The sequence below is a fragment of the Taudactylus pleione genome, unplaced genomic scaffold (genome assembly GCF_031769625.1).
Source record: "Taudactylus pleione unplaced genomic scaffold, aTauple2 ptg000041l, whole genome shotgun sequence".
Classification (NCBI taxonomy): Eukaryota; Metazoa; Chordata; class Amphibia; order Anura; family Myobatrachidae; genus Taudactylus; species Taudactylus pleione.
Window position 1 is genome coordinate 44,019,403 of NW_028284443.1, and position 18,558 is coordinate 44,037,960.

Here is an 18,558-nt window from a genome sequence, read left to right on the forward strand (position 1 = left end):
TATGTGGATACCTTGCAATAGAGATAAAATACACTAGAACAGTTTGTGGATGCAATGTAGTACAGCAGAGGCAGGCTGTAGGTGATATTGGAACTGAAAGCAGGGCATAATGAAGCAGACTGTAACTTAAGTGATGTTGGAACTGCTTGCTGGCTTCAGGGGGAATATGCTGTGAAGCAATACTGGAACAGGTTTTCGGGATAGCACTACACGGAATGCTGAGAAGCAAAGTTTGTACAGGTTTTCTGGATAGCACAAAAGCGGAATGTTGTGTAGCAATTATTGAAGCAGGTGTGCTGGGACATACTGAGGCTGAATGCTTGTAAAGTAATTACTGGAGTAGGTGTGTTGGAATACACTGAGGCAGGATGCATATGAAGCAAATACTGGAGCTTGGTAACTTAACAAGCTCAGTATGCTGTCAGCAAGACTGGAGACTGAGGGCCTGATTCAGAGCCGCTTGTAAGCGGCCGCTCGTTCTCTCCGAGCGATGTCCGCACATCTGCGCATGCGTATGAGTCGTAATGCACATGCGCCAACCAGTCATTGCGGTCAGAAATTGTGCACTCGCAAAACAGCGAGGGTCTGCTAATTTGAGTGACAGAATGAGGCGTTTGTGGGTGGTAACAGGGGAAGGTGCTTGAAAACGAGGAGTGGAGATCCGAACGCAGGCGTGCCAAACGGTCAAAACGGGCGTTTAATGGGAGTGCATAATTAGTAAGGGAGTGTCATCGATCACGTCACTTGGTTGTCTTTTAGCCTGAACTGCTCGCAGTGATTGCGGGAAGTAAAACCTACCACAAGCACTGCGAGCAGTGCAGACGCCTTTCGATGTACTCGATTAATCTAATAAATAGCGGAGATGACATATGATGCGAACGGCCAGGGGGCGTCTTTACAAAATAGCGAGCGCATGTTTCGTTCGCTTGCTCCGACATAGAGGCGTCAACAGACCGTAAAGAGCGAGCGCTCAATTTAAATAGCCGGCCCCTTTTTCTGAACGACCGTTCGCAAATAGCGTCCGACTCTGAATCAGGCCCTGAGTCAGATGCAGAATGCTGATAGTAATGCTGGATATTGAGACTTGGGGCGGGATGCAGCAAATGGAAAAATGCGGTCAAACCCCCCAAAATGTGGGTATGACCGCATTTCTCATATGCACTAAGCCCCAGAATGCGATGCACTCCAGGGCATGGTTGCGGAGGGTAACGCCATCTCCTGATGGCGTTATCCTTTAGAAGCATATGGGCTTCTATTCGGAGAGTGCTGTGAGAGAGATCCAATTGAATCCCTCCACGCACCCCCTGAGGTATGTGCGTACTTCTGCACATGCGCAGAAGTACGCCAGAGAGGCTTCTGGGTCATAGATCCGAAAGTCCCTCATTCGCAAAGGACAGCTCTTACCAAGAGAGCAGTCCTTTGTGAATTTCTTCATGCATAGTGGCATTGCTAATGCTGCCATGAATGAGAAGGGTGTCCCAGATCAGAAGTAGGATGCAAATGGAACCAGGAGCCAGGGTACTGAACTCTAGAGAGAGAAGTTGTTCTGGCAATAAGCAGTCAGCAGTCCTGGTTTAAATAGGGCGGCCTTGGAACTGGTAGGCTGGATTAATCATGTGACGAACCGATGGAGGCTGGTTTGTCATAGTGGATCATGTGATACTGTCCGTAATGGCGGCATATTAGCAGATGAGTGATCCCAGATCTCAGGGATGCAGCAGGTGGCCAGTGGGAACACAGATAGCAGTAAGGTGACACCGCCGAACCCAGTAACTGGGACCTAGACTCTGATGTATGACAATAGCTATATATGATAATTACAACCTTAGTATCATGTGTACTGTATGTCTGTTACCTTTTCTTTATTAGGTATGTGATGTATACCCTGCTCACGGGTGTGACACCTGTCATTCGTCCCTAGTCGGGATAAAGCAGTCTGAAAGCCGGCGGTCGGCATTTAGACTGTCGGGTTCCAGACTACATCCCCTGCTCACATATATTTGTAAATATTATGGTGAGCCTCTTACTTTTCTTCATACAGATAGAAATGCAGAAGGTATACTTTTCTGTTTTTTTATGTGACAAACAGCAGTATACTTTTACTAGTGTACAGAAGGGAGATTGGAGCAACCATTACTTAATGATTTATATCATCTGACAATTGTGAACAAGCAATAAAACATAATGTAGCGCAGTGTTAGTTTATTTCTCCCAAGTGAGACATAATTTTCTTCACCTGTTACTGAAGATTTAATTCAAGCTGCTACAGTATATGACTTATAGAAATACTCTGTTCTGCTGTGACCATTCTTATGATCTGTAGGTTGTTATATCCCCATCCACTTCAATAAGGAACACACGGGTGAGGAGGCAATGTAGAATAATAACCAAAATGTTCTCAGACCTTTTTCTAATATATCTTGACAAGAGCGTAAAAGAAACTGTTGAATCCTAGCAAATTTTGTCTTTGTTTACTATGTATACTGGTACTTTTAGGTGGGGAAAGCTTTGCATAGTTAACTTCATAGTAATTTGTCGATCAAATGTTTAATCCACACATGCCCATGTACTTTTGAAAAAAAACATTTCAGGGAGATTGTGAAAGCACCATCTACTGTACAGTATGTAGTTTAGCACATATATATATATATATATTATACATAGACGTGAACAAATATGTTGGTTCCCTTATACGTAGCTCAATGAAACAATGCTCAATTTATCCTGAAAGGGAGTGAAATTAAAACCTTCTGTCTTATGTTTACCTGTTTGCCTTTGGTATATCACAGAATAAAGCAAGCAAACTGTGAAAAGAGATAAATTATTGCTTATTCTCCAGAGAGATTCTAAAGTGGCCTGGACAGATTTGTTTGTACCCGTAAGAAAGGAAAATGAATAATTGGATTATAGTGGTATCTCAGACTAATTTATTTCTTGAAGTTAGCATTACACTTGTATTCAGTCATTCAGCCTATTCAAATGGAGAAAGTCACTCTGCAATTTGGTATCATTGTGTGCACCATGAACCAGAGAAAGCAATGGAAAAAGTTCTCTGAGGAGATCAAAAAGAAAATGATAAAGAAGTATGTTTAAGGTAAAGGCTATAAGATCATCTCCAACCAGCCTGATGTTCCTGTGACTACGGTTGCAAATATTATTAGCATGTCCATAGGACTGTAGCCATCCTCTTTGGTCGTGCCACATGGGGACAACTGACCCCAGATTACACAAATGGATAGTGAGAATGGCAGAAAAAACATTCAAAGAGATAGAAGCTGAATGCCAAAATCAAGGGGGTTTGTTTATTAAGCGCTGGGTTCTAAAACACAGCACTTTCAAGCTGGCTTTGCCTTTAAAATGATTGCCGCTTTAAAAATAGAGGAAGACTCGAAGGAGTTCCTGCAGCAGCTGCATAAGCCCCCCATATGTACTGTTAAACATGGAGGTGGCTGAGTTATGTTTTGGGGCTGTTTTGCTGCACCTAACATGTGGTGCCTTGAATCTGTGCAGGGCACAATAAAGTCCTAAGACTATTAAGGATTCTATAGCAAAATATACCGCACAGTGTCAGAAAGCTCTGTTTCAGGTCATGGGTTCACCAACAGGACAATGACCCAAAACACACAGCTAAAAGCACCAACGAATGGATAATAACAAAACTGGACTATTCTGAAGTGGCCTTTGATGGGTCCTGATCTGAATCCTCAAGTATTTATGAAAAGAGCTGAAGCATGCAGTCTGGAGAAGGCACCCATCAAACCTGAGACAGCGTGAGCAATTTGTTCAAGAAGAGTGGGACAAACTACCTATTGACAGGAGCAGAAGTCATTCAGAGATACAAAAATCACTTGACTGCAGTGATTACCTCTAAAGGTTGTGAAACAAAATATTAGTTTAAGGATCCCATCATTCTTGTCCATACCAATTTTTTAATTTGTTTCATTTAAAACATTCTGTTGACTCAAAAACAAATGCAAAGTCTAATTTCTTTTAAATATGGAATAAACAGCGATAGAAGTCAACTAATTTTGTAACTTTCATATTAGTCCATGTCTGTATATATGTATACATATGTTTGTATGTATGTATGTGTGTGTAGAGACTAGATAGATAGATAGATAGATAGATAGATAGATAGATAGATAGATAGATAGATAGATAGAATATGCACCATATCTCAAAAGGCTTAGAATGCCCCCATTTGTCCAGTTTTTATTGAATTTAAGCAAGCCATTGAATAACCTGAAACAGTACACAGGTAAACAGTAAACTGCTAAAGGTTAAAAAGTTTAACAAAAACTTAAAAATAATGCGTCTATCTATCTATCTATCTATCTATCTATCTATCACCTTTCCAGGGAACAAATAATGGTTTACTTACAGCTTTTTAGTGGACTACTGAAGACTGGAGAGCAGTCACATGGACCGATGAATAAAAATGTTAAATTCTTGGGTCATCACGCAGGGCTTTTGTAAGCTTTTGAGTAGGTAAAAGGATGATTTCTCTCTGTGTGGGTTTATTTACCAAGTGGCGGCTTATAAAAGCCACTAACTCCAAGCGTGTGTTAGCCCAGAATGTAAAGTGTCAGTGTGTTTAATAGCAAAACACTCCATGTGGACAGATGGGTATAAGCAAAGCAAAGCAACATACTAGTCCAACACATTTATGGTAACTTGTGGAACAGTGTTTGGAAGAACTTCACAACCGATATTCGATTTCCATTGTAGAAATAATACAAGTGTGTTTGGCAGATACATTGCATAGATTCAATTTTGTTAAACAAAATTATTCTATGAATTCTTGTTTAGATATTTTACCATAGGCATGTGTGTGCATTCAAAAGTTGATGCACTTTTTTATTTTCTGGTATCTTTAAGTTACCCTCTTGAACACTTTATCTTCCAAGAGATTTATGCAATTCATCACAGATCCCCTGTAATTCATCACACATCCCTTGACGTACAGACAGTTACGTAACCATCAGTGCGCTGGAGAGACATATTGGCCATTTTCTTGTAGCGCACAATCCTCCTTGTTCTTCTGTCCAGTGTTTCCTCCATGGTGGATGGAGAGTTATAACATTATCACTGTATTGTGCACACCCTGTCTGATCTCCATGAGATGACTTTTCAAGGAGTCTGGGAGACTCTCACTATTTCAGGGAGTTTTGGACGCAATAGAGTGCTGCTGTAATATATACAATAGTGCTGCTGTAACATATACAATAGATGCATTCACCAATTACCCAAGCATCATTTTTGTAAAACAATGTAAGTAATGCAAAAAATGTACAGCTATCTTCTAAATGAAAAGTCAAAAGCTTTTTGGGTACATTTTCCACTAAATGCAACAAAACGTTGTACAGTATCTTCACCAGACATACTCTTTTCTTGGGAAAAACATACTTTAATAAATCCTTCATCGTGCCACTTTTGAAAGTTGTTCAAAATAAAAACAGGTTCAAGGTTTCACACCACTGCATTTTGTGTTTTTACACTTTGTTTTCAATTTTGATCAATTAAGCCTGACGCCATCAAATAGTAATGAATAGGACATCATGTGTTCATGGATGAAGACATGCAGTATAGTACACAGCTGTAGTTTGAGCAAACAGATCTATATATATATATATAGATCCATAGAGCCACCCCAGAAGGGATGAGAAGGGTTAGGACAGTTTTCAAACAGTGTGCTGAAAGGGCCAAGGGTAAAGCAGAACTAAAATTGGGGGGTAAGGGTTTGTTTGAAGGATGACCGGAATTCTGTCCACCATCTACATCCTATGTCCTTGCGCGTTAAACATCTCTTCTAGTCGCACCATGCCGCGACTTGGTAGTGCTGAGCGTCTTTTCGTGCATACCTTCAAATGCGTCTTAATTGCAAAGTGATGCAAATAGGACACGCAAGCAGCTTCTGCTGATTAAAATGATATGCGGCGTGCCTGTGCTTTGCAAATAAGATGTGTTTGAAGGTAAATGTCTCATGAAAAGACACTCAGTACTACCTAGTCACACATCGCGTTATGTTTAACACTGGAGGTAAGATGTATGTGGATACATCTGTATATCTATATAAACATTGCCTTACTAATATTTTTGACATATGAATTATTTTCTCCAGATACAGTATTCCCAGGGGCACCAAGAGTACATGGCATAGGTACAAAGTATCAGGGCATGGTCCCAGCCTCGCTGGCAAAGCAGTGTCCCCCAAGTGGTCTGGCCATGACAATGTGCTGTAGTTCCCTTGTGTCCCCCAGTGTAGTCTGTGTGCCCTAGTCCTAAAACGGTAATGTCTAAATCCCCTTCACGGAGAGGACCCTGACATCATCAGTGTCCAGTGTCATTCCTTTCCATCCAAGTGGGCATAGAGGGGGAATACAACTGTTGTGGCGAGCGTAGCGAGCCACCGTGCCCGAAGCATGGCGAGCGCAGCGAGCCCGCGAGGGGACAACAAACTTGTTTAAGTGGGGACAAAGTACTTCTTTAGCTGGCTGTCATGGGCGAACTGCACTTCCGCCCTCACTCACGTCACTTCCATGTCCCTAGCACGAAGGGGAAATACAGCCAACCGTCCTGAAACCCCCATCCCTTGACATCATAAAGTCATATAGAAAGCACCAAGGAAGCAGCAAAGGAGCAGGAAGAGTTTTCCTTGCATCAGGTGTCTATTCAGACACCGCACAAGGTAGAACAGGGTGGTGGGCTGCAGTCGAGGTAGTGACCATGCCCACGGCCTTGTGTACTGGGCGGTGGCACCAGTCGACCATCCCTCACTAAGCCTTCCAACAGTGGAATTCTGACAGTCAGAATCCAGACAGGATTAGGTATGTGTCCTTACCCTAATCCCTAACCCTCCCCCTAACCCTAACCCATCTTTCCCTAATCCTCCTCCCCCGCAGCCTAACCTTACCCCTCCCCCTAGTGCCTAACCCTAATAGTTACTGTCGGGATGTCAGCGGTCGGGATTTTGGAGCGTGGAATCTGACTGCTGTCTGGATTCCAGCACCAGTATTCTGACTGCTGGCATTCCAACTAGCGGGATGCTGACTACATCCCTTATATACATGTAATGGATCTCTATTAATGCAGGGTGTGCTTAATCCCCTTTTAACTGTTTCAATCAATCAGGCTTCTACATTTTTTCTAAAATGTGTATATTAAGGTGTTAAATCTTCTGACATACAGTATTTATCCCGACATGTTGTGTATATATTTTTTGTTAATATAGTCTACAATGTAATATACTATTTTCCAGGTGTTTTATCATGTAATGAAGTATAATGATAAAATGTCAGTCACTTTTGTTAAGAGAAATATTCATAGACTGTGGTTTAATTCTACAAGTAGACTATAATATGTAACAGTATATTACATTTTATTTTAGACCTACATTGGAAATATTCTGCTGCTTGTTAACCCATACAAAGATCTCCCAATCTATTCATCACTGGTAAGAGCTCATTTATATGTTTCTGTACTGGATTTCTTGAGCCTTATTATTAGTGTTTGTCCCTTACTCCTGTGTTTGTTTAGTTCTATTATAAAGTGAGACTTATTACGTTTGATTTTGTTGTATTTGACTTTGCTGACGGAATAGTTGGGGATAAAGTAAAAATAAAATTATGAAGACCTCCGCTTGTATGCATGCCCCAAATTTTTCTGGGTACTTTTTTGTTTAGAGTACTTATTTATTTAGAGATGTGGGGGTTTATTTATGAAGTGTTGGGTTTTATTCATGTTCATGCCCGATTTTTAAAAGGCACTGTCCTTTTACATATTGGGCATGCACACAAACAAAAGTGTTGGGTTTTACAACCCGACACTTCATAAAGATACCTGTATATAAAACATTCGAGAGAGATAAAGTGGAGAAGTTTCACATAGCAACCAAACATCTATCATTTATCTAGCACAGTTTATAAAATCAGAAGATTAGTTGTTATAGGCAACTTCTCCATTATATCTCTCTCCAAGGTTTTATACCTCTCCCAAATGAGAGTAATTATTGGCTGTCTGACTCGACAATGTACATCTCTGCAGTGCAAGTTTCCAAACTGAGCAGTCACACTGTCTGTTCAGTTAGAGAAGCACATCCCTCTTAACATGGCCACCAGCTTCCTAGGTTTGAAAGAGATCATAGTAGACATATATAAGTACTTCAGTTAATATATGTACAAATAGAGCTTTATATATATCAATGCAAAATATTAACTTTTATTAGTCTATCATTACATATGTAGTAAATACTGTGCTTCCACAAGGCACCAGAAGAAAGAAGATTCTACAGGCAGCAATTTAACTGTCGATCTGTCATAATATATAAATACCACTTACAGAAATGAATATAATTATGTTATGGTTATAATGTTTTTTACTTTTAGGTCACTCAGTTATATCATAATATCTCTGGACGCTTGTGCTCCTCCCTCCCTCCTCACATATTTGCGTGCTCTGAGAGAGCATACCATATGGTTTTCCAAGAGAAAAGACCTCAGTGTTTTATCTTAAGGTACAGTTATTAGGATATATAATTTCTCTGTCTTGTGACTATGATTGTGTTTGACATTGAATATTCAATCATTCAAAGTAGCTTGGCTTGTTTTCACATAGATATCTCATTGTTTCTCAAACTACAAATATCTCTGCTCATTTCAGTGATTAATTTAATGTAACTGGTCCTTGGTAATTTTGGCTTGCAAAGCCCTGTGTGGCTGATGTAGGTGCTCTAGTGGCTGCATGACCTCACAAAAAGAGAGCATTGCATGCTGGATTGTGCTCTTTCTTACATCAATAATACCCTAAGTGTACTACATTAACTGCAAATATAATTTGATAAATGTTTGCCATGATAATAACAGTAATAGTATCAGTGGGAGGGATCAACATGCATTCAGCCAATCAGATGTACTGATGATAGCCATCAACATCAGTACATATTTGCACCAGGGTTTGAGCAACCACAAGAAAAATGTATCCTGGTAGGCGCATATGGTTCTTGTCTGTGTTTGCATGGGACAAACTTGCGTGAGCATACTCCTGCTGTACATTGGTCATGCTTGTCTGCCAACTCCATAATCCGTTCCACCTTTCTAAGGGCCTGATTCATAGATGCACGCAGTGTCGATGCTGCACACCAGAGGCCGATGTTTTCAGTCTGAGCATGCATCCCGATGGTTAAAGCCGGGAGCAGCAAAATGAATTTGGACACAGAGAGGCAATTTCAATGAGCGTTTCTAGGTGGTAACAGGCGGGTGGCTAGCCAGATGTGGGTGTATCGCCATCAGCAGCTACAATGATTCTGACAGCCATGTTCGGATGGATGTTCCGCACCTCCATAGAGCAGGTGCATGTTTAATGGTGTGCCTTAATGAGCTCAGTGGTGGTTTAGCCCCACAGCCGGTGGGCGTCTCTGTATGAATTCTATCAGAATTATATCCTGCAGCATTAGCATAAAGATGCAGTCATGCTAAGGCAATAGAGGCAGTCACGGCTGCAATAGCATGCATCTATAAGTATAGAGAGTCTTAATCACAAATGCATTCCAGTCACCATAAAGTTGAAAAGTTTGCACAAAAAAATGAAGCACAAATTGCACTTACATTCAATGGTAAATGACCCTCACTGAGGAAATTGCTGACAGTCAATTAAACATGTTTGACCACTGCCAACTACTATCTACTGCTGAACCAAGCCATGGTGCTAATCCTGGTTGGATAACCGGTTTATAACGTCTGGAGTTCTGCTGCTCTGTCCTGATCTCATGTACGGACTTAACCAATAGTGTCTGTCACACTTGCCTCTTACTATCGGCTCTGGAAGTGTTTACATTAAGAGCTTCATTGTGACTGCCTTGCATGCCGACATGGCTTCAGTGTTTTACTGCTTTGGAGCTCATGAATTTATTCCTTATTTCTACAATTAGTGAGTTGTATTTACAGTATTCATGGTTTGATTTTCAGTCATTTTACTCACTGGATACATTATACAGGTTCTGCCCTTTACTCCTCTCTCGGGCATTATCTTTGCTGCTGCAGAAAACCTTTTTCTTCATCTACAACTTAACTTACTCAAGGATTCAGATCACTACCCTTTACAGTAATCTTTTATTTATTGCCAGTAACAATTTTATCACAGTTGTTACAATCTGGAAACTGATAAAAAGATTTTTACTACTTTGCAACATTCCTATCTGAAAGTTGTAAATTGATGTACTCATCAGTGATGTTTCAGTTTCTAAATGTGTTATTATGTTCTATTAATTGCTAATTACTTTTATTGCACCAGCTAGTTTGCTGTGGAATTCTGCCTGGTTGTTCTTTGGGCTGTTTCATGCATTTTTCTTGGTTTACTTTATTTAAGGGTTATTACAATACCCCATACACAGCTGCATTGAATCACATATTCAGAGCCAGTAGGTATTTTTTTCTTTGCAATTGTCACAAGCCAATTAACTTACCAGAATTCTTTTGGAGTGTGGGAGGAAAGAGGAGCACCAAGAGGAAACCGACAGAAACACAAGGAAGAACACACAAACTCCACACTGATAATGCCTTGGTCATGAACTGAATCCATGACCCTGAATCAGGGCTGCGAGGTAGTAATGCGAACATTATGTGCTGCCCTCAGGACTCTATGTCCTTTATAAAAGCACTTGTAAAGTAATCTCATTTTATATGTTCATGGAGCTTAATATCCTTGTATTTTATAGAACATGGTGAATAACACAAGTGACATACTGTAAATATATGTCAAATATCCTTAAAATATATCTTTTTATTTTGCATAAGTGATGTCTACTCACAACTTGTCTCTCATCTGCACCAATTCTGACTTGTCCAACTGTCCTTCCCTCACTCTTTCACTCTATCCTCGTCTCTCGTGTTATTTCACCAAGTACTCTTTCATCAAATGCAATCCCTATTCCTTTAGCCATGTTACCTTTTTGTCACAAAACCTTCGCAAATCAACACTCTGACCTGCCCCATTCAGCCTGTCACCTTATATGCCTCCAGCGTTTTAAAGCCCCACCATGGCAATCCAAACTGACCTGGTTCTTTCAAAATTATTCTCATAATGCCAAACACTAGTGGAGTAAAGATGCGTACACACTAGACGATTTTTGGAATTATATGCCCGTTTCCGACACATTGGAACAACATATCATTCAAAATCGTGCAGTGTGTATGCACTATGTTGTGCAGTGACCTTTCCCATGGGGTCACATGTAGGGCCAAACTGATGATGCGGCTGACGACCCCATGCAGCGTGATGTGACAATGGCCGACATATCGGGTGGTCAGGCACCGGTTCTTCTAGTGTGTAATGGCCGCCCGATGTACAATCGCCTAGTGTCATCCTCCTGTGCCAGTTCTGCATCTGAAGCTACAGTGTGTGTACTTTGTATTTAGATAATGTACTATCTTCTAGTGCAGGTGTGGGGAACCTTTATTCTGCCGAGGGCCATTTTGATATATAGAACATTATTCGTTGGACCGGTGCAGGTCACGCCCCATCCGTGTGACATCACATGGGGGCGGGGCCATAATCCCCAATGATTACAGCAATGCCTGGAGCATCCTGAGGATGCTTGGGGGAGCAGTACGAGCAGCGGTGTGACCATCTGAAGCGGTGCGCGCATCCTAAGGACGCTTCAGGCGGCACTGCTGCAGATCCTGGCTGCATGGCGCCATTCTAGGCACCCTGCTAGCAAGATGAGGCTAGCAGAAAAAAGCTCAGAGGGCCAGACCAAATGATTCCGGGGGCCTTATACGGCCCCCGAGCCTGAGGTTCCCCATCCCTGTTCTAGTGCCATTTTCCTGTGCCAGCCCTGCATCTGGATCAACAGAGTGTTTACCCAGTACATTCTCCTGTGCTTTCCCTGTGATAGTATTTTTCCATTTCCCACTTGTGCTGGATACCTGACCAAAGGGCCGCGACCTGTTTGCTGGGTGCAGCTTAAACCCAAATCCCGCTTGGAGGGGTCACTGGTGAACACCTCCCAGTAAGTTAGACTTCCTTTGGTCAGGTCTAGCGAACATCTGGTACTTGTGGATGGCATATATGCAGGCCCCTCACCTCTGATTCTTTTCTTAACTTGGGTCCACATCTTCCAACACTTCTACAGAGGACCACCATAGCCCGAAGGTTAATAATACAGTATAGCTTACATTTGAATTAGTGATTTGTGTCACTTGCGTCACATTGTGAAAGTATTCTGTGAAGAAATGCATGTATGTCAGAGAAAGTAAAACATATTTAGTTATCTGCACCTACTTATAAAAGCAATGGTCCTTAGTAGAAATGAAAACATATGTTTTAAAGGAATAATGTAACTGCTGTTGTAATATAAAAGTGTTTTAGAAATGACCTCCGAGCCCAGTGACCTGCATACAATTCTAAATGGTCATGGAATCTTTAGTGAAAGTCCCTTGGCCTACAGTAAATTTCCAGTGCGAGACCTGCTTAGCTGCCTTCATTTTTGCTAACGTCATGTCAAAGCTTAATTGGCAAAAGCCGCAATAGGTGAAATCATGTGAAATCATGTGTATTAATTTAGTGCATGGCCAAATTGACAAACAAATTATAATAAACTGACTGCACAATATAAAAAATATGCAGTCAGTTTGGCCTTTCAGTTTCACAATCTCTAGATCCTCTCACTGTTGTGCTCTACAGCAGCCATATGGATTGTATCAAACTGCACTTCTTCTATGGCTGCCAGTAGCACTGTCTTGAACCACACGATCATACCGTAATGATAAAGTAATGTAGTCATATAAACAAATATCAAATTAAAATAAATTGTTGGATACTACTATAATATGTAGAAGTTTTTTGTCACATTTTCTTTGTTAAATATTTGAAAATGTGCTGTTTATAAAAGAATTGATGTTCTAGGCCAGTGTTTCCCAAACTCATTCCTCGGGGAGCACTAACAGTGCATTGTTTCCTTGTTGGTACAAAGGTATATTTAATACTGGCTGACACCTATTAAAAGATCCACAGGTGGAGCTAATCATTTCACTTGTGATTCTGTGAAGAGACATGGAAAACATGTACTGTTAGTGCTCCCTAAGGAATGAGTTTGGGAAACACTGTTCTAGGCTATTTAGCATCACTGGAGCATAGAATACTAGAATAAAGTCTATTCACAATCAACAGCAGTGTTGAAAAAACAAAAATGTATAATAGTTGAAAAATGTAGTACATCTCTCCCTTTTTGTATTTGGGCCATTTCACTGTCATGTGTGGGATATTTTAACATATCAATTATGTTATCAAACCTAACATGAGGAAGTTATTTTTTTTTAAAAGATGGATGTAATATTAAATATCTAGGCCTATTTTTGGGTAGACAAAAAATGTCTCCATTATACCCAACACAATATCACAAAATATAGCTGTTATGTGTGGGACAAGCCAAGTCCACCACTGTTTTGTAAACTTACTTGATAATTGTCCTCTTTGAAAAAAAACAATTTAAGCCAGAAAAGAACAGAGTGCTGGAAATTAAGGATCTTAAAGAGACAGACCTCCAATTAGCAGTTATGTCTGAACGCCTTGAGGAGGCTGAAGCATTCAAATGCATTACAAAGTATGAGAATGATGTGCTGCTAGCAAAGATTGAAGTATTAGAGCAAGACATTGTTGAATTGCACCTTCAGCAGAAAGTGTAAGAATTAAAATAATGTGTCAAGGGACATCAGAGTGATACAGCGCGCACACAAGGAAAAGTGGCCAATTTAACGTTGATGTTGGAAGAAAAATACTTTTTAGTGGTCTCCCTATAAACAAGACATGCAGAGTGTGAGTTCAAAAGAATTATCTGTCTGAGAAGCTATCTGAATGTTCTGGAGAAAGGAAGAAAGAACTGTACTGTGCACATTCTCAGATTGAAAAGTTGCAAGGGGAGAATGAGAGCCTTGAGAAATGTCTGTTAAGTACACAGAGCCATTTGCAAAAACTCCAAATGGAAATGTATGCCAGAGAACTGGAGCTTCAGTGTAAACTAGACATTGCAGAATCTGAAATAGCTGTACAAAAGTTGAGACTGATTGAATTTGTAGATATGGAGAGCAGACTTCTACAGTTTGAGAACAAGTTGGAAAGTACCATGGGGAAAATTACCCAACTGGAAGAGCAGCTCTCTGCGAATCAGGAAATGTGCCACATGGAAGTAGGAAAAGCATAAGAGGAAAAGAAGTTGGTTAATCTGATAATGTATGGGAGCAAATGACATTCAACCATACGGTCCCAAACACTGGAAAATGGACAAAAACTAATGTTCAAATTGGTTACATTTGTTTGATTTAACCAATTTGTCTGAACGACGATTTTTGTATTTTTTTCCAGTGTTTGTGAGCAAATGGTCGCTTGTTATTTGCTCTCATACATTACCAGATTTTCCTTCCAACCAGCCAGATTGGACAGATGTCTAACAGATTAGTGTATAGTGTATGCCCAGCATTAGGATTTCAAACACTTACCATTATTCCAATACTGCACAGAGGCTAATTCTTTTGGTTATACACATCTGCTGGAGTTGACACTTATAATTCTACCAATACTGCATGGAGGCTACTTACTTTGTCTATATACATCTGCTGAGGAGCCAGGTTAAAATCCTAATGCTGGCCATACATGCTACAATTATCGGGACGATCTACCCGATATCCGCAGATCGCCCTGATAATTGTAGCATGTGTGCGGGTGACCAAGGGTTAAATATCGCTCGGTCGGGCATGCCGGATTGTCCAGCATGCCCGTCTGATGCAATATTTATGAGTTAAACTGTGGGCCGCATCGGGCAGTGCATGCCAAGCCACGGCCAAAAGACAGACATTTCCTGTGTTCCTTTCCATGGAAGGAACAGGGAAATGTCTCCTCCCTCGGGGGCAGAGCGCAGATTTCGGGGCTAATACACTATGAGATATCTCACAATGTATGCTGCGGACATCTGCGGGCTGGCAGGCTGCCAGATAAAATTTCTGTCGATCTAACAGGCATTTTATCTGGAAGTGTATGCCCAGCTTAAGTGATACTGAACTAGTTTATGTCCACAATATGAAAACAGAGTTTTATAGTGGCTTAGTTTAGCCAGCCAGCTCGCTGCAGGCCTTGGCCAATATTGGTGAAAACAGATTTGTGAGCTGTGAGGTAGTCAAAATTGTCTGGAAATGAATGTTATTGATTTTAAAACTACTGTAGAAACAAAAACAGGTCCAAATAACATGATTTTAGCTGTTTTTATAACTTTTTACAGAATTCCAAAATCAAAAGAAAAAACAAAACCTGGGGATCTGCATATATCTGTTATATATTTGTGTGTCTCACTGGTAGTATTAATGTTGGGGATGTAGTTAATAGACCGGCGGACGCAATGCTGCCGGTCTAAATCCCGACATGGGACTTAAGATAGGCATCAAAATACAGACGCCCATCTTAATCCCGACGCCAGAAGACTGACCCCAGCCATCCCGATCGTTGTGTGCTGGGTAAGTATAACACTTAGCCCAGGGATAGGGGGGGTTAGTTTTAGGAACCCCCGGGGGGACTTAGGGTTAGGCATCCTCCCTGGGGAAGGTTAGGCTAGGGGAAGGGGGGGTTAGGGTCAGGCACCACCAGGGGGAGGTTAGGGATAGGCAGCCCCCCGGGAGGGTTATGTTTAGGGTGCGGGCGAGGGGATAGGTTTAGGCACCCCTGGGGAGGTTAGAGTTACGCACTTGAGTAGGAAGGTTAGTATTAGGCACCCCTAAGGGAGGGTTAGTGGGGGAGTGGAGGTTTAGGATACTTACCACCGGGCGCCGGGATCTCCTACTGTCGGTCTTCAACTGTCGGGATTTGAACCGGCGGCTGTTCAGCCATCGGTATTTCAATCCCATTCCTTAATGTTGCTACTTCACAAAATGTGTGCAATGAAATATAAAATGGAGAAGGTAAAACAGATAGAAATGTTACTATAAGACATGCATCCCTTCATCAAAACTTAAACACTCTGACAAGTTGCTTCCCAGACGCCTACAGGAATATTTTTTCTTGCATGTTTCTAATAGATAAATAACAAATTTGTAGAGTAACAATATTAAATGAATGATCCTTTTGAAAGAATCCTCAGCTTTATTTTCGTAATTGCACGTACATTCGAAAGTTGCAATGTAATAGATGTACATTACACGCAGTGGCGCCCCTCTCTGCGGTGACACCCGGTGCTGGGAGGGATGCCATGAGCACGGCATAGCCTCTCGCTGACAAAAAGTGGGCGTGACCTCGGGGCATAGTCTCTGGCAGGGGTGTGACCTGGCGGGCCGAACCTCTCCGGCCCACGGTTATCAATGGAGTGGTGGGGGGGTGCCGGAGGTGCGGGTAGTGCCGTCTCCCTCACTGTGACAGGAGCCGAGTGCTGCACTTAATGCTACAGTGCAGCACCCGACTCCTGTCACCGAGGGTGGAGCCTGCACCTTGGTGTCACTCCCCGGCAGGTGACACCTGGGTGCGACCCGCACCCTCCTGGTGACACCACTGATTATACGGTTGTTTGGTTGTGGGGATGCTACATAACATTTCATGCACTGTATATATAGACTTTAACTTCATAGAACAGGCTTCAGTCAGTTAAATGAAGCTTATATATGAAACTTTTTTTCGGCACGAGAAAAAAATGGAAAAAACTTTCCAAAACAAATGCATTGTCATGGCACCAATATATATACAAAGTATTCAGAGAGCCATCTAGCTGTGTAAGTCTCAAATTGCAGTACAATAGCAAATATTTGCTCATATAGCTGAATTCAATTAGCCCCGAACTATGTTGTGCCACTATTTTTTTAACACCGCTAAAAGCAGCGGCGTGACTTTTTGCTTTTCAACTATAAATCCACATCACATTAATATAGGCTTCAATGTGAGTTAGTAAAATCATTATTTTAATGAGAAAATTCTGGGCACAGTGCCTTACCTTTGGTACACCCTCCCTATGAATAATAATGTACAGTGGCTTGCAAAAGTACTCACCCCCCTAAAAAGTAAACAGATTTGTCTGTATTTTAAATGACACTTAAACAAATTGTTCCAGACAGTATTTTTATTGTGAACCAGTAGGTTCTTAAAGTAAATTTTCCTACTCATAATTCTTTATTTGCAGACTGGTTCTGGGTAGAACCACATTTTGCTGCAATAACAATTTTAGGTTTCTTGGGGCAAGTTTCTAACAGGCTTGTACAATTTAGGAGCTAAACAAAAAAGCAAGTAACTTTTCACCTGGTCAAATCATGTTGCAATGCAAGAGGTACAAATGCAGTACATGCATTTTGTTTTTTGTATGATGGGTATATACTGGCTGCTTTTGTATGTAGCATACAAATGCTGGACAGCTGTTTTTTATGTTACACTGTACTTTAGATTTCAGTTTGGATGCACTCACCTAAAATCTAAATATCTCTTGCCAGGTGCAAAGTTACTCTTTTGCTTTGCTCCCAACTCAAAATGAGCCCGTTTGTGATTTGTACCCATTCTTCCTTGCAGATTTGCTCCAGGTTGTTTACGTTGGTTGGATGATGTTTGTGTGCAGCAATTTTCATATACTGCCACCGATTGATTTGAATTTGAATTGATCTCCTTGTATTTTGCACCATCCATCTATCGGTCCACACATAGCATTTTGAATTGGGGCCAAAAAGCTAAATTTTGTCTCATCTGACCACAAAACCTTATACAAGATTTTATCTGAGTCATTCTAATGTTTACTAATATGCTTTGATGTCTGTTTTTCTTCATGAGTGGCTTCTTTTTAGCCAAACTTCCATTCAGGCCAGTTGCTCTGACACAGAGTATTGAGAGATGGCCTTGCCTAGGCAGTGCTTGGTGTATGATGTAGCTTCCATTTTCTCACAATTGTTCTAACAGTGCTCATCGGGATAGCCAGGCACTAGGATATCATTTTGTAGCCTTTTCCTATCTAGTGCATTTCTATAACTTTATCTTTCATTTTCTAAGAATGCTCTTTGGTTTACATGTTCACAGCTTTACTTCAGATTCACAGTATGACCAATGTTATTTGAAGCAGGGGTCTTTCATCTATAAAAGCTAGCCTTTTTAATGATCCACAGGTAGAGGCTAATTAAAAGCCAATTGTTAGGGCAATATCTTTCAAATGTGTAAACTTATATCTTCCACAGCACAGGGGTTTCATACTTATGCAAGCAATATTTTTCAGTTATTAAAAAAAAATCTGCAGACAAATAATGAATTATGAGTTTTAAATTGTACTTTAATAACTCACTGGTTCACAATAAAAATATTGTCTGGAACAAGTATGTAAGTGTCATTTGAAATACAAACAAATATGTTGACTTTTAGGATGTTGAATACTTTGCCATCCACTGTATTAAGAGGTTTTCAAATAGCAAAAAACATCTACATTTTATGTAATTTTCTCTAAAAAGCAAAATCATGGGTTAAATGATGACATATACTGTATGTTGAGGTGATATATAGATGTTAAGTATTTTTTTTCCACTTGCAGATACAGTAGGAGTTTTGTGCATTTTCACACTTAAA

The 18,558-nt window shown here is 40.8% G+C and overlaps 1 protein-coding gene across 1 annotated transcript in view; it reads left to right on the forward strand.

Moving 5' to 3' along the window:
• The window catches only part of MYO16 (myosin XVI), a 309,776-nt gene that overhangs the window by 92,702 nt on the left and 198,516 nt on the right, over positions 1 to 18,558 (forward strand). The window contains exons 11-12 of the mRNA XM_088458316.1: positions 7,388 to 7,453; positions 8,385 to 8,512. Coding sequence (XP_088314442.1) covers positions 7,388 to 7,453; positions 8,385 to 8,512 — 194 coding nt within the window. The remainder of the gene's footprint in view (positions 1 to 7,387; positions 7,454 to 8,384; positions 8,513 to 18,558) is intronic.